The 16,185-nt window shown below is 43.0% G+C and overlaps 1 protein-coding gene across 1 annotated transcript in view; it reads left to right on the top strand.

Annotated features, from left to right (window-relative positions):
• SYNE2 (spectrin repeat containing nuclear envelope protein 2) overlaps positions 1 to 16,185 on the top strand; it is a 1,750,628-nt gene that overhangs the window by 1,095,143 nt on the left and 639,300 nt on the right. The window contains exons 100-101 of the mRNA XM_086937933.1: positions 12,919 to 13,101; positions 14,639 to 14,782. Coding sequence (XP_086794059.1) covers positions 12,919 to 13,101; positions 14,639 to 14,782 — 327 coding nt within the window. The remainder of the gene's footprint in view (positions 1 to 12,918; positions 13,102 to 14,638; positions 14,783 to 16,185) is intronic.

Below are 16,185 nucleotides of genomic sequence, written 5' to 3'. Positions count from 1 at the left end.
CACAATACTGATTAGGAAAAGAGTTCTGGTTGAAAATGCGTAATTCAAAAGTCTGTGCGCTTCGTGTCCTTCAACTTGGCCCTACGGTAAAACTAACAGAGTCTGACACCCGCAGCGGACGCTTCTGTCCGGGGCGCTTAAACACAGTGTGCGAGGCGTACACAGTACCTTTAACTTGTAGGGTTCGTCACGGACGGCGCGGGAAGGCAGAAGCGTACGCGCGGCGATGTCATCCCTTCATGGTGCGAGCTACGGCTCATAGGGCCCAGAGTTGCGTTACTCTGGGAGACTGTGCCTTGCGTGGATGCAGGTGCACTTCGTTGCTGCGTACACGCCGTGCCTGGAGAGCGGGCGCCTTTTTGTAAATCCTTTGAGCGCGGTGCTAGGCGGCAGTACGCTCCGGTTGGACGAGACATACCCAGCCGCTCTACGCGCCGCAGCCTGTCAACAACAGCGGCAGGGTGCTCATTGAGCAGGACGATGCGAAAGGGAGAAGTGAGGCACAAAGCGGAGTCCGTTCCTTACGTTGCGAGTTACGGCTTGTAGGGGGCCAATATGTCATGATGCTCGGGCCGGACAGGTAAGCATGGGCGGAAAATCCGTTCCGCTCGCGGATTTTGCGGATTTTCGGGAAATTCGCAATCCGCGAGATTTGCGAATCTCCCGCAAAATCCGCAAATCCGCGAGCAGCGGATTTTGCTCGCACTGCTCGCACTGTTCGCGTGAGTTCGCGCCCCGCGAATAAGTGCAAAATTGCAGAAATACGATCTTAGCAAAACTGAAAGTAACTACTTACCAGGTTCAAAAGTTCAGGCTCATCATTAGTAGCCATTTCCTGTAGTGCTTCCTGAGGGGCCCCTCCAGAGTTCAGTTGCCAGTTGAAACTATTATGTGACCCTGCTCTGAACCTCAGAATAGTTACACATATGCCACAAAGGTCCTGAATTACAGCTAAGGGAGACAAGCAGGAGCCAGGCTGGAAGTTAAAATCCATTAATCAGCCCCTAATTCATTATTGTCAGTTGGGGAAGGGCAGGTGTTGTAACTAATTTTGCAACAATGAAAGCACTTAGCAAGTGCAAAAGATCACTAATCAGGGCGCACTAAGGAAGCAGGTGCCAGCTAAAAAAATATTCTGTGACACATTAATCAGCCCCAAATTAATTCAGGTCACTTGAGGCAGGGAAGGTGTGCTTTGCTTTGCCGAAAATAATGTACACTGGACAACCAGAGGGTGTGGTGATGAAACAGAGGGTGGCATGGGTGGGCCAGAGGGTGGCATGAGTAGTCAGAGAGTGGCAGTGGTGACAGAGAGTGGCAGTGATGAAGAAGAGTGTCCCAAACAGGCTGGACACGTAGAAACAACAAGTTCGCAAAACTTGCGACCCGACAGGTAAGTTCGCAAATTGCGAAATTGTAAAAACCCTCGCGAACTGGCAGAAACACGGGCGAACACAAAAAAAAAAAAATCCGCAAATTCGCGGGAATTCGCGGATTTTGCGGATTGCGAATCCGCAAATCCGCAAAATTCGCGAACGCGAGATCCGCAAAATTCGCCCATGCTTACGGACAGGTCCTTCCTTTGCTTTGCGAGCTTCGGCTCGTAAGGGCCCAAGAAGTCGCGTTGCTCGGGCCAGACGGCTGGGCACAAGTTTCACAGTGAACATGGTGATTCCTCACGAGGCGCACACAGCTCCTTCCTTCAGCGCCGCGGGGAAAGCGGCGCTCTCAGCAGCTTCTTTCCAGGTTGTTTGAAGTCCACTGGTCCTGGGACTTCGTTCAGGGGGCAAGCTCACTAACAAGCCCTTGGAGATCTCTTAAAAGCACACATTTGCAAAAGTCTTTTAAGCCTTTTCCTCTCCTCTCGCAGCAAGGCAACCACTGCAGGCCAATCCCCCAGGTCAGGGACAGTACTCCTCCTTTCAGCTTTCCCAGTTCCTTCTCGTCGGGCAGAGGTTCTTCTTGGTTCAACAGGATCTAATTTCTTAGGAGCAGGGCTCCAATATTTATATCACAAATCTTTTGTTCTTTCAGGCCAGGGGGCCTTTGCCCAGTTCAGCCCAGTTTTGGAGCACTTTGTTTACAGGACTTTGGCTTCGTCTTTTCAGTGTGCAGGGCAGAGACATCAGACGCTCCACAGGAGATGGAGCTAGTATTGTGGTGGCAGAGCACAGGCCTATTCAGAGTCTAGGGGCACTCCTCCCACCCATCTGGCTGTAATCTTTCTATTCACCACCTAGCAGCCCCAGCCTGTCTCCTGGAATTCCCCAGCCCTGTCACTCACAGAAACCAGACAGCAGATACACATCCTAGCAGAGGCGGGCTGAAAAGGTTAGGCAAGCAAATACCAACTTTCTAAAAGTGGTAGTTGCAAACACAGAATATTAAAATAAACTTTACTAAAAGATGTATTTTATTATTCTTAGTTCAGGCATACTAAACTCAAATTTCTACCATGTTCCCTGGGTCTGTTAGGATCATAGATTGTAACAATACTAACAGCCCATTCTGGCCTAGGAGAACAAGTAGCTTTGCAATAGTGAAAAACAAATATGGTTGTAATTCACTATGAGGACATGCCACACACATTAGGGCTTGTCCTACCTTATGCTTACAATGCACCCTGCCCTTGGGCCTACCATAGGGGTGACTAATATGAAGTTAAGGGAAGGTTTAGGGACTAGCAAGTAGGTTCACTTGCCCAGACAGCATGACAGTACCAGACTGCACGCAGGTTCTACAATGGCAGACCTTAGACATATTTTACCAGGCTGCTTCTGTGGGTGGCACAACCAGTGCTGCAGGCCCACTAGCAGCATTTGGATTTACAAGCTCTGGACACTCCTGGTGCACTTTACTGGGGTCTGACAGTAAACCAAATAAGCCAATCATGGAATCCAATCAATGTATACATTTTTATACATGGAGCACTTGCACTGTGGCACTGATTGGCAGTGGCACAGTGCTCTGAGCAGCTAACACCAGCAAAAACACATGAGGCACAGCAACAAAAATGGAAGGGAGACCCAAGCTAATGGTGCCAGGTCTAACATGCACTTTAATATACCAATCCTGCAGTGACACAGTCTACCTTTTGTGGTAGGTTCAAGCCACTACCAATTCACAGTACTTTTTTTGGCACCTCAGATCTTCACCAAGGCAGTGGCTGCAGTGCATCTTTACAGGACGGAAGTCTCCGTATTCCTGTACCTCGATGATTGGCTGCTGAAGATGGGTTTGTAGCAACTGGTGAAGGAACATCTGATCTATCACATCACCTTTCTTTAAAGATCTCCATCAACATGCTGAAGTCACACAAGCTCTCCTATTCATCAGAGTACAGGTAGATACAGCACCCCTCAGAGCGTTCACTCCTTCTCAAAGGATTTGGAATAAACAGGTTATGAACCTGATGTTTCATGAAGATCTTTTTCCTTCTTTGACAGCCCAATGCTATCTGAGTCTCTGGGCCTTGTGTATTCTGCTCATCAGGTAGTCAAAATGACATTTGAAGGCCCTCTGGTGGTTCTTCCGCTTGCAGCTCCTTTAACGTGGAAGCAGATAATCTGTTGATGCCACCCAGTTGAGTTGCGGCTTCACAAAGTGGTTCTTCAGGACATCTTTGCTCTGTGTGGCACTGCTCCAGAGGACCTCTTCTTCATGGCTGTATTTAGGCACTGCTCATTGTTCTTTGCTATGCCGTTTTTGCTCAGGAAGCTCTAAGAGATACAATGTATCTGACATTGGACTTCCATCTCTAACATACATTCCTGCCTATCACATAGGAAGGTGTTGTATACAGATATGATGCATTTATCCTTTTTTTTGTATATTTTTTTATTGGTACACGACAAAACACAATGATCAAATAGTTCATATCGACATATATATATATCACCGGATACACTTAATAATATATAAGGGCATTTAACAGAAATATAAAAAAATGAATAGTATGCCATTGAGCAAAGGAACACATAAGTATACACATAAAATGATCTTTTTTTTCTTTTTCCACCCTTCAAGCCTCGTAGAACTCTGAGAAGGTCCCCCAAATTTTCAGTCCCAATTTCTTTCTCCGCCTTGATGCGGAGAGCGAAAAAAGACTCGACTCTAACTTATAAAGTTTATATAATCGTGCTTGCCACTGTTGGAATAGAGGCGGCTTTTCTTTAAGCCACTCTGTGGCAATACAAAGCCGAGCAACAGTCATTGCGAAAAAAATAAAATATCGAAAACCGTGAAATTCATTAGTTCTACTATCCTTAGGGATCTTCCCTAACATCATCATAGAGGGGGTAATCTTTAAATTAACCTTAAAAATTAAAGACAAAAAATTTTCAATATCCTGAATAAATCTTCCTAATGTGGGGCAAGAAAAAAAAATATGTACACTGTCTGCATTATCAGCTTGACAACAAAAGCATTTACCTTCAAAACCTCTTCTCCATTTTAACATTCGATCAGGTGTATAATACAAATCAAATAAACTTTTGAAAAATTGAGCTTTCAGGTTTGCAGACATCAAGACCTCTTTGGAGAGCAAAATCAAATTCTCAACAACAATCTCACTTTGCCTGTATTTTCTCCAAATCATCAGGCTTCACTTCAATGAACATATGGTAAAGAATGCCAATTTTAACTTGTCGTGCAACTCCCTCTACTATATTAATCTTTTTTAAACATAATTAATGTCTTATAAGGTAATCCCTTATTTGTAAGAATTTTAAAAAATAGCTTCTGGATAAGTCAAACTCTTCAGACATTTCAGTAAATGATTTGCATTTGCCTTCATTCGAAAAAAAATCCCCCAAACATGTCACCTCTTTATTTTGCCAGTTCCTGGCTGATCCATCCGAAAATATGAAAGGTAATGATCTAACAGAAAAATACGGGGTGTAGTATGATAGTTTCCCTATATCAATGGTACGGACCACCCATTTCCAAATTTTATGAGCACTAATGAGCACCTTAAATCGGGTCCTCTTATAATAATTACCATCGATTTCATTAAAGTAGATTTGTCTTGCATGTGTTCCTATCAAGATCTCAAATATAGAAGGATGATTATGTACATACTCTGAGGAATCTCTTATTAACAAAATATTCATTTGTAACAAAAAGCATACTATATAATATAGAAAAAAATCGGGTACCCCTAGTCCGCCCCTTTCCATAGGCAAAGTAAGATGCTTCATCGCCCGCCTAGGTTTACCAGGACTCCAAATAAATTTCCCACAGAGTGACTGTAGAGCCTGCAATTTAGGTTTTGGAAACTCTAAGGGAATGGACCGAAACAGATAAAGAATTTTGGGGAGGACATTCATTTTTATAATATTAGTCCTACCTATGATGGTAAGGTATAACCGATCCCATTTCTCCAGAGAAATCTTAATTTTCTGAAAGACATTGCTCCAATTTACATTGACCAATTCAACCATGTCTGTTTTGATCCGTATCCCTAAATAGGTAACCTCTCCGACCACCCTCTCATCTTCCCAAGTTATGGAATCTGAACAAAGAATCTGAGTTTTGGCTGCATTAAGTTTATACCCAGTTGTCATCCCGAAGTCTTTAGCCAACCTCTCAATCTCTGGGCTAGCAGTTTCAGGTGTGTCTGTTACTACTGCTATGTCATCCGCATATGCGAATACAGAAAAAGAAAAGTCAGAAACAATAAAGGGAGGAATTAAAGGGTTTCGGCTTAATAGTTCAATAAAAGGGTTAATATATAATGAAAACAATAACGGGGAGCAAGGACAGCCTTGACGTGTCCCTCTAGTGATACACAGTGACTCAGAAAGTCCTCCCGAAGCAGAGATTTTTGCAGTGGGATTAAGATAAAGTGTTTTTATAGCTTTAATGTATTTTTGGCCAAAACCCATTTTATCCAATAAAGTCCAGAGATACTCCCAAGACACTCGATCAAACGCTTTTTCCGCGTCTCATAAAAAAAGCGCTAATTTCCGTTTGTTCACCGCAGCCAAGTCGAACAATGTAATAACTTTATTGATGTGGTCAACGGTACTTCTTTTAGGAATAAACCCATGTTGATATCTGGATACTAATAATGCCACAACCCCGGATAACCTATTAGCTAAAATCTTCGAATATATCTTGTTATCCACATTTAACAGTGAAATAGGTCTGTACGATCCTACGCAGTCAGTGGGCTTTTCTTTTTTGCAGAACACAACTATCATTGCTTCAGACCATGTAGCAGGTGGATAACCATCCTGAGCGGCTAGTATTACCTGATATATCTCATCCTTTAAGATGTGAAAAAAGCGTTTATAGACTTCAGCAGGCATTCTATCTGGCCCCGCAGCTTTACCTACTGCGAGACCATTCACTGCAGTCTCCACTTCTATCATAGTTATAGGTAGATCTAATTTCCCAGCTGTTTCAGGGTCTAACGTCTTCAGCTCTATCAACATCCTATCGTACCATTGTTCATCAATATGTAAACCATCCTCCCTGGCGTAAAGATTTGCATAAAAAGTTTTAAATATTTCTAGGATACGTTCTAGGTCAGAATGAGAGTCTCCCCGGGAATCCTTCATTGAATTTATAATCTGAGCTGACTGCTTCATTCGAAGCCTAGTAGCCAAGATTTTCCCTATTCTCTCACCGAATTCATAACTCGTCAACTTAAAAGATAAACATTTCCTGGCAATTTCCTGATCCCAGAATCCCAAAATGTTAGTCCTAGCCTTGATTACATCATTTTCCTCTTTGAATAACCCCGTATTGCCCAATGCGACCTTTCTGGTTAAATGAATCTCAGCTTTAATCAAAAGTTCGTATAGATTATCCAGTTCTTTCCTTGAGTTCTTACGTTGCCTGGCTACAAAGCTAATGCATTCTCCCCTGAACCCTGCTTTAAATGTATCCCATACTACGGGAATGTTGGCAGTACCACGGTTTTCATCAAAGAAGATTTGAATCCAGCCCTGCATATGTGTGATAAATTCAGAATTCAACCCTAACTTCCTATCATATGAAAAGCTGGATTGTATCTTTCATTTAACTAAGCGATGGATATCTACCACAATAGGAGAATGATCCGAAGATACCCTAGGATAAATTCTAATATTAGTACCTTCTAATAGATTTCGGGGTAAGAAAAAATAATCTAATCTCACAAGCTTTTTATGAGGATGAGAATAAAAAGTAAATCCACTATCCCTCTCTCGCAGCATACCCCAGGTATCCACCAATCCATGATCTTGTAAAAGATTCACAAGTGCCTTATACACCCTAGGCTTACGTCCCTTATAGATTGCCTGCAAGTCCCTTAAAGCACTATTAGTCAGATTTATATTGATATCGCCACAATCACTAAGGGATGTTGAAAGTTGACTAATTCCATGTTAATCTCTACTAACGGATCAGGGTCATCTATATTAGCCCCATATACCAAAACTAATGTAAGTTGACTATTTCCAGTTTTTAATTCCACAATGACCCATCGGCCCTTTTTATCTTCTAATTTGCGACCAACTGTTATTAAGTTGTCTTTGATTAATATAGCCACCCCACGTATCATACTAGATTGTTTCGAGGCAGATACCAACACAAAACCTAAGTCTTTTAAAATCGCCCTTTTAACCCATGGGATATGCGTTTCTTGTACACAAACGACATCTGGTTGTATATATTTTAACTCCGCTGCAACTTTGTGTCTTTTTATTAGATTATTTAAACCCGCTACATTCAAAGAACATATTCTCAAACTATTTCCCGCCATTTCCACTCAGAATCATGGTTCCCGATTTTACCAGTTGCTAACTCATAAAGATAAGCATAATATCCACAATTCATCCTTTCATGAGAAACAGTATACTTTTCAATGTGACGCCCTTTTTTCTTTTTAGTCGTATCTTTTCCGTGTATTCCCACCATGTCTTTGTCGTGATCAACAGTCCACCCACTCACCCACTCACCCCCCCTATCCCCCCCTGTCCCCCACCCTTCATAGAGGCTTTAGGACTTATGGTCCTGTGATGAAGTTTGCCGCTCCCCCTACCGCCCCCAACAGAGTTTACTGGACATCATCTTTAACAACCCCTTAAATCCTTCACTAAAGGTGAGAAGTTTACAACTAATACATCAAATTGACCTTTTAGGTCTACAACCAGATTATAAAGACAGCAAGAATTCTTTAGCAGCAGTTTCGGTCATAAAAAACCTGGTGCTTTCTTTGTGAATGACTTTAAGCTTTGCAGGAAACATTAAATAAGCCTGCGCACCTTTGCCTTGAAACTGTGTGATGAGCTGTCGAAACTGCCATCTTAGCTCTACAGACTGCTTACATAAATCCGGTCTAGCAAAAAATTTGCAACCAAAACCCTTACATTTTTTATCCGGGCGAGCCTTTAGGAATATCTCCTCCCTTGCTTGGAAACTATTAAAGGCTACTAATATAGCACGTGGCTTTTTGTCTCTGAGATTAGCCCTAAATGGAAATCGGTGGGCCCTCTCCACCTCTCGGTCCCAATCCCATCTCCCAGACTCTGGCATAGCCACCTTCAAAAGAGACACTATAAAGCCACGTGCATCAGACCCCTCCTTCCCCTTCTCAATTTGCAGAAACCTCAGATTATTCCTACGCGATCTGTTTTCAATGTCAGTAAGCTTCCAAGTAACATCTTGCTTAGTCGCCATGTGTAACTCGATATTTTTTCGCTGCTGAGCCATCTCATCTTCTAATGAGGATATACGTGCTTCTGCCTCAGTTGCTCTTGCGACGAATTCAGTATGAGACTTAACTAATCTTCTCACAGAGTTCTGTAGCTTCTTGCATGAATTCTGTACCTTAATGCTGTCCTCGCGGTTTTCTTGTCTATGCTGCATCATAGTCTGATAAATCAAGTCTAGTGAAATATCCTCTATATCCTCGTGGACCAAGCCCGTCTTGGTATACCCAGTGTTGCTAATATTGATAGTGCCATCTTGTTCTTGCTCTTTACCACTCATGTCCAATCTAAGTCTACGAACGGTGCTTTGATCAGGGTACTCTCTCTCCATATTTTCATCTAGACTGCTATGAGCACTATAGCCACTTTCCTCCTCTAAGCCACGATCTTCCATACTCATCCGTGTGGCATATAGCTCTACCAAGCTTTCCGAAGAGGACATAGAGTGATCTGACAATGAAAAAAAGGCCGCTGAGTCAGTGTCCCCTGCAGATGGAACACCTATATCTGAATTTGCCGCTTTTTCATTCTGCTTCTGAAAAGATGCAGAGAGGGAATTCACATCGGAGGAATCTGTGACCGTTTGTGTAGTCAAACCTTCTAAAACACTGAGAGCGCCCCCATTAGCGCTTTTATTCAGTGCTCTCTCCTTATCTTTCTCTTTATCCATTGTGGTTTTTTCAGAGCCGGAGGTTAGACTGGGTGTTTGCAGATTCTCAAGAGCACTCCCTTGGTCATTAGCGGCTCCCTGCACCTCTACCGCTTCAGCCGGCGGTTGCCTTTTCTTTAAAGTCGATTTTTCCACTTCTTTGTTTTTCAAGGAGGTGAACATGCCAGGAATTTTTCTACGAACAACAGCCTCCCCCTCTCTCCCTGTTGAGTTCTCCACTGAACTCTCTAACAATATACCGTCTGTACTCACTGTGGGAGGAGGGGGGGTCGACTCTCCAACAGATACCGCTGGTCCTTTACTCGACGCAGCCTCAGCTCTGTCATTCGTCTCTGTACCGGCTCCCTGGCCTCGCGCTCTCCTTCCCTTCAGCAGCATGCCTTTTCGCGATGTGTCCGGAGCAGCGTTTGCACTCCGCTCGCTGTTCTCCACTCCGTTCTCCACGCTGCTCTCCTCAGCTCTGCCTTGCTTCTTCGAGCGAGGGCAGGTCTTCCACCAGGTGAGCTGTGTTAGCCGGTCAGCCAACAACTGCCAAAGCGGCGTATAGCGTATCCTAGACGGATACCGCCGCCAAACCCAAAGCCAAGTCGTCACCTGCCAGGTCATGAAAGAATTTCAAAATAGTTTGTCGGGGGTCCCGTTTCCTTAACGTTATCCACCGCCGTTTAATTTTCACTTTTCACTTTTCCTCTCCGCTTCTCACAATTGAAAAGTCCACTCTGTGGGGTCCGGCAGGAGCCACAAACTTATGCGTCCGACTCGGACGCCATCTTGCCTCCTGCATGCCAACGATGCATTTATCCTGGTGCACAATTTTTTCACTCTGGGCTGACCTCCTCTGTGTAGTCGGATAAACAGGTCTTGTACCCCAACATGCATAGCCCCACCTTCATGTATGGAGATTGAGCAAGGTAATTTGCGTGCATTCAACTGTGCAGTGAAGATCGTGAATGTAATTTTTTCAGTGAAGCCTCCTTCCGTGAAATCAGTGTATCCTGATTGGTTATTTAATTTTATTTCATGGTGCACCAGGGAGGGCGTCAGCCCCTTAAGACACATCTTTTCAATGTGTTGTTTTTTAACTTTCCTTAGCCCTGAAAGTCTTGGCAGTGATCACAGTTAAAGGTTATCTCTCATCCTGTTCAGCCTTTGTTTACCTGATCAACCCTCATTTATAAATGTCTTATAGTTATGAAGTTCCCTTAGAGGTCCACATACATATTTCCCTTTATACACATTAGTAGGACCTTAATTTGGTGTGCACCATCTTGACATTTTCTCTCATCAAGGCCATGAATAGCTGTGCATTGCAGCTGTTGACAATAATATGCATTTGAGAGCTGAAAGTATCGAGGGCTGGCTCTCCATTCACACTTTTCTTTGCAGACAAGTTGGTTTGAAGGAAAAAAGCTAAAATCATTCTAAAACTGGTGACTTCATACCACATAGACAAGACTGCCATGCTGCTTGGTTTTTATTCACCTTTTCACCCCTCCAATGAAGAGGAAAGGTTCACCCATCTGGATCTTCACAGGAATTTGAGCTTCTACATGGATATGATCCAGGGATTCTGTGTTGATGATCAACTGTTTATTGCATATGTCGGTATGAAAAAGGGCAGGGACATTCAGAAAAGTATCAGTTCCAAGCATATTGTGTTGTACATTAAGATCTGCTATGCTCTCACCAAAACGTAACCTCTCAGAGTTCATTAGGGCCAATTAGACCAAGGCAATGGCTGCTTCTTCAGCATTGTCCAGGTAATCCTATTCTAGACATCTGTCTGGTTGCAACTTTGGCTTCAATCCACAACTTAACCAGACTCCACAGTCCGTAGCGATGGTCACTTTGTCAGAGCTATTCTTCAGTCATTCTCGGTTTGACCATCTCCACAATCCTGTTACCAGGCAGCACTGTTCTGGTATGCATTTAAGAAGTGAGGAACCTGCATTTAGAAGTATCCATCAAAAGACCAAGTTACCTAACTTGATAACAATCCTCCTGGTGGATACTCTGTCCACCTGAAGATTCCTCACTGATCCAGTTTAGTTCGCTGACCTAGAAATGGTTCAGCGAAAATAAAGTATCACTCTAGCTCTGATGCATAGCATGAAATGTCAATGTTGTTGGCTTAATTGCTGTCTCTTTAAGGTAAAAGAAATGGAAAAGAAGCAGATAGTGGTGTTCCAGTGTTATGCTTATAGGCTCGATTCATAGCGATTCCTGCAATTGAGTCGAACTCCATCTGCAGTTGCAAGAGAGCCATTTAAACTCTTCCAGACACAATCTGGTACCTGGAAGTGATTCAACTGGTAAAGAACCTGAAAATAGATTGAGAAAGCTTTCTATAAAAGGTGTAGTTACTTGTTCATAGAGCTTGAATATGTTGGCTCAGTCATTAATACAGCAGCCTTACTCAATCTGTGGTGCATCAACAAAATATTTTCATGGTAAATCTGATTTGTATATTTTACAAAAAGAAATAAAAACCTGGGTATGTACTCATTAAATAATTGGGTTTCATGTAATGTTCAGGTGTCTTTGGCACCAGTACGGTACTTGGTATTCATGTGCTGTAGAAATAAGTAAATAAGCGTTAGAATCCAAGAGCTTTAAATATGCAAGGCAGTCATGATTCTAGATTTAAGATTTTAAGATTCTAGTACTTTTAAAAGGGAATTTCAAAATGTTCACAAAGGTAGAGGGCTACTTTTGCATTATCCCTCCCGCCACATTAAAATACGACTGCAACACAAAATGCTGTTAATTCATCTGCACATTTTGTACTGCAGTAATGAAACAAAAGACTTGGGGGCTGATTTCGATTTTGGTCGGAGTTGCCTCTGACCGACACCGTTTCTGTGTGAGAACCGACAGACCATTGGTCAGTAGTTCTACACACATCATTACAATGCGACCAAAATGGTGAGGGTACAAAATCCCATTTCTCTATGAGTGTTTGTGTAAAACCCTACACCGTGTGGCAGGCAACATGACACATGGTGTAGGGATTTTCAGGGGGCCACAAATGGACACAGTGGAGGGATTGGGGCCCTGTAAGGGGCCCTCAAAGACACTTTCCGATAGGCCGGCATGGAACTGCTGTCAGAAAGTGCCATTATAATCCCGATGGAGAAAACAGAATTATGAGACTCTTCCGACTGGCGGATGGATTCCTTAAGCCTGTCGGAACCAAGTTGAATTCCTCAGCTGGTTTGGACTCTGACCGCCATCATTGAGTATGGCTGTTGGAGTTCAAACCTATGATGTCAGTCGGAAAGCCTATAACCAGCGGTCAGAGGCTTTCCGACCCTTATACTTTGGAGTGACCTCACCTGCACCATTAAATATACATAAGATATTGGAGACCTAAATGCATTTTTAACAGAAATATATGTACAAAACGTACACCAGTATCGTTGTTTGTCATAAGTATTTTTTTATAAAATGGATCTCTCAAGGTTTGAAATAAAGTGTCATGAATGCGTGGTGATTGGAGTTCAAATCAGAGCAAGCAGCTCTCAGTGCAATTTCTCTTTTTTCTTTCAGGTGATCCTTGACCACCTCAAGGCAATGAAACATACAATTGCAGAGATCGAAAGCTGCAAGCACATTTTGGTTCTGCCTGAGGCAGGTGTGCAGCCTCTATCTGTATACAAACGCACCACTAAATTATTCAAAGTCATCGAAGAGTTAGAAAAAGTGACCGATCAGAAAAACAAACTACTAAAGGTAGGTTTCAGCTACTGAACAGTAATCCCATTACTCTGGCCTTTCTTCCTTGTTTTAGTCATGAAGTGACATCATGACCGGCAAAAGGGGGAACGCTTCAATTACCCTGAATCCATTCATGCACCTTCTAGCCACTACCTCAATTTGTCATGACTGAAATGAGGAAGTGGACTCTGATCCAACTTGTGAAATATAGTCATGCTTTCAGTGTTAATGACAATTGACGATTATCAAACCTGGGCCGTATTACACATTGCGGCATGTTTTCCTTGTTTATGCCTAGCGCACCTTTCAAAAATTACGCCTTGCGCAAACAATCGCACCCGCGAAGTTGTGCTGCCCTGAGGGCAGTACATTCAAGTGAAATTTGGAGCAGCTTTGAAGCAGCTGTTCCATATTTCATTGTGCAGGTGGCAACCCGCCTGCACTTTTGAAGAGGGGTGAGAGATCTTTTGCAGGCGGATGCCTGCAAGGGATGTCTAGGGGGTCCATAGGACTCATTTCGCCCCCTTCATAGGGTTGCTATAAGGGGATGCACTGACAGTGTACCACTTTTTAGGTGGCGCACTGTCAGTGCGCCTCCTGACAGCTTCGTTGCCTCTGCGCGTGCATCTGTAATACGGCACGGCGCAAAAGCAAAGAGATGTCCCCATGCAAATCAGGGAACACCCTCTGGTGATAGTGCTGGCGTTATATGTGTGCCAGCACTATCTTTATTATAGAAGGGCCGCACAAGTGTCTGCAGCCCCTTCTGTAATACCAAAGTGCTTTGGGGGTGTGCAAAGCTACTGAAAATGCCTGTGGTTCACACGGGGCACTTTGTATGATACGGCCCCTGGTGTTTTTTCTGTGCTATTATCTGCGGTCACTAAAAAGGAGGCTATGGTATTTCCTATTTGTAAGGCATTAATATTGCATTATAGCCCGCCGTAACGGGCTATATCGGCTATTAAAGGCCCGCTGCAGCTTTAAAGGCCCTCGCCGAAGGCGAGGGACTTTAACAAGGCAGTGGAACTTTAATAGCCGGTATAGCCCTGCTACAAAGGGCTACAAGGCTATTAGGACATTCTGCCACTAGAGGGCAGAATGTTCTAACAAATAAAACAAAGCATTCAGGTAGCGAGAGGGGTTGAAATCCCTTCAGGCTCCCTGAAGCCTTTGCTCTCAGCCAGAGCTATGAACAAAGAAAGATTGGAATGTTGGAGCTCCGGAGTTATGCCAGCCATTATAAGCCCGGAACACTCCATTGTTTTCAATGGAGCTACCAACATTCCAATGTTCTAATATACTATAAAGCATATAAATATTTTAGTATGCATGATACTATCCTTTATGTAACATGTGGTCCTCACATAGTATTGCATGGGTATATCTATGGATCCTGGAGGTGCTTCATACACACAGCTCAAACAATAGTTAGCAAACGAAAGCAGAGAGCTCGGTCACAACTTACTCTGTCAGTTTTCATCTGCTTTTCTGTTTTCCTTCTGTTGTTAAAGTTACAAACTTGGTGATTAGTGATATGTTCTCATTTCAGCCACTAGTAAAAGAAATATCTGACCTTGATCAGGAAATTGAAAAGTTGAAGCAGGCCTCAAAGAATGTTGCTGTCGAAACGTCCGTAGGTTCAATTCACCAACCAGAACGTGAAATGGCTTCTCCCCTTGCTGGCTCTGCACAGGTACCTTGTTTTGTCTGGGTTGTGTGGGCTGATATTCCTAGATGATTGATTACAATCACAGCTTAATTATTTGTTGGAACAAACTGAATGGCCATTAGTTCTTAGGTTTAACCTTTGCCGCTCGGTTATGTCTTATTCGCTCATACATACATATCATGCGCACAAACTGCATGCATACATTTGCGTGAATGCAAGCTGATAAAAGAACTTTAGTGAGAAAGAGGTAGCAAGAATGTTACAACAGACAATCCCTGACAGAAAGGCACTAGATTATTCAAAACAATGGAAAGGTGAATATGGAGATAATGTGTATTGAGGATATTGTAAGCACTGAACAACACAGACAAACAACATTGGTTTGAATCTGTATGTAGGAAGAAGAAAGATGCTGTCACAAAAACACACAACAGACAACTCAGACAATAAAGAAACAAAGATTAACCGGACTGAAAGTGAATGTGAACTATAAACACTGGAGAGAAGCAAACAGATTTCTGGTGTCTGTATCACCAAGAGGAGTACAAACGCGTAATAGGTGCAAATACAGGGTGAGACCTTTGACAAATATGTGAATACAAGGCTCCCCTTGTTGACTTCTGCATATTCTTTCAATATCTCATAGTAAGGGACCTCATGAATACTAAATGATAAGTGAATCTTCACTCCCATCAGGGAATTTACACTGGTACTGTATGTATGAGTGCTGGAGGTGTATGTACACAGACAGGGATTCATCTTAGGGAAAGTAGGAGTCCTCTCTGGGCCACAAAGAGCGCTGAAATATGTCAACCTAAGTGGATGTAAGACTCATAATAGTATCTTTGACAGCCAGTATTCTCATTTTAACCCTCCCCTCACCACTCACCTAATAAATTGGAATATCCGTAGGGGAGGTGAGCTGGATTTTGAATCCTCATCTGGATCCCTTACCTCTTTCTCCCTGCAGGTATCCTTGACACACCCAAGGGCCCGCACGCTATTAGGGAATTCTTTTGCGAGCGCGATGTGACACATGATGAAGCATGACACTCAGGGGAGTGTGTGAGTACATCCCGTATATTTTTTTTGATTTTCCCAAGGTCCTCTAATTTGACAGTAGGGACACAAAAGTATCCTGAAGAAAAGGCGTACCATTACGCATCAAAGATACAGAGGATTTCTATTTAAAGTAAAGAAGGAATGGTGCACCCACAGAAAAAGTCAGTGAATCTTCAAGTATGTCAATAGAAAAATTATTTTATTTAATTGCACTTTTAAAATCTACACGATCCATCAATCAAAACACGTTTTGTTCAATATAGATTGAACTTCATCAGGGTTTGATACCCAGATCCGTATCGTAGCGCTCCGTTCGTGCCCCGCCATGGATCCGGGTGTCGTTTTCTTTTCAGTGGATTCTACTC

This window comes from Lissotriton vulgaris, chromosome 9 (genome assembly GCF_964263255.1).
Source record: "Lissotriton vulgaris chromosome 9, aLisVul1.2, whole genome shotgun sequence".
In the NCBI taxonomy this organism is placed as follows: Eukaryota; Metazoa; Chordata; class Amphibia; order Caudata; family Salamandridae; genus Lissotriton; species Lissotriton vulgaris.
Note: the sequence above shows the minus strand (reverse complement) of the source record. Positions and strands in the feature narration are given on the sequence as shown.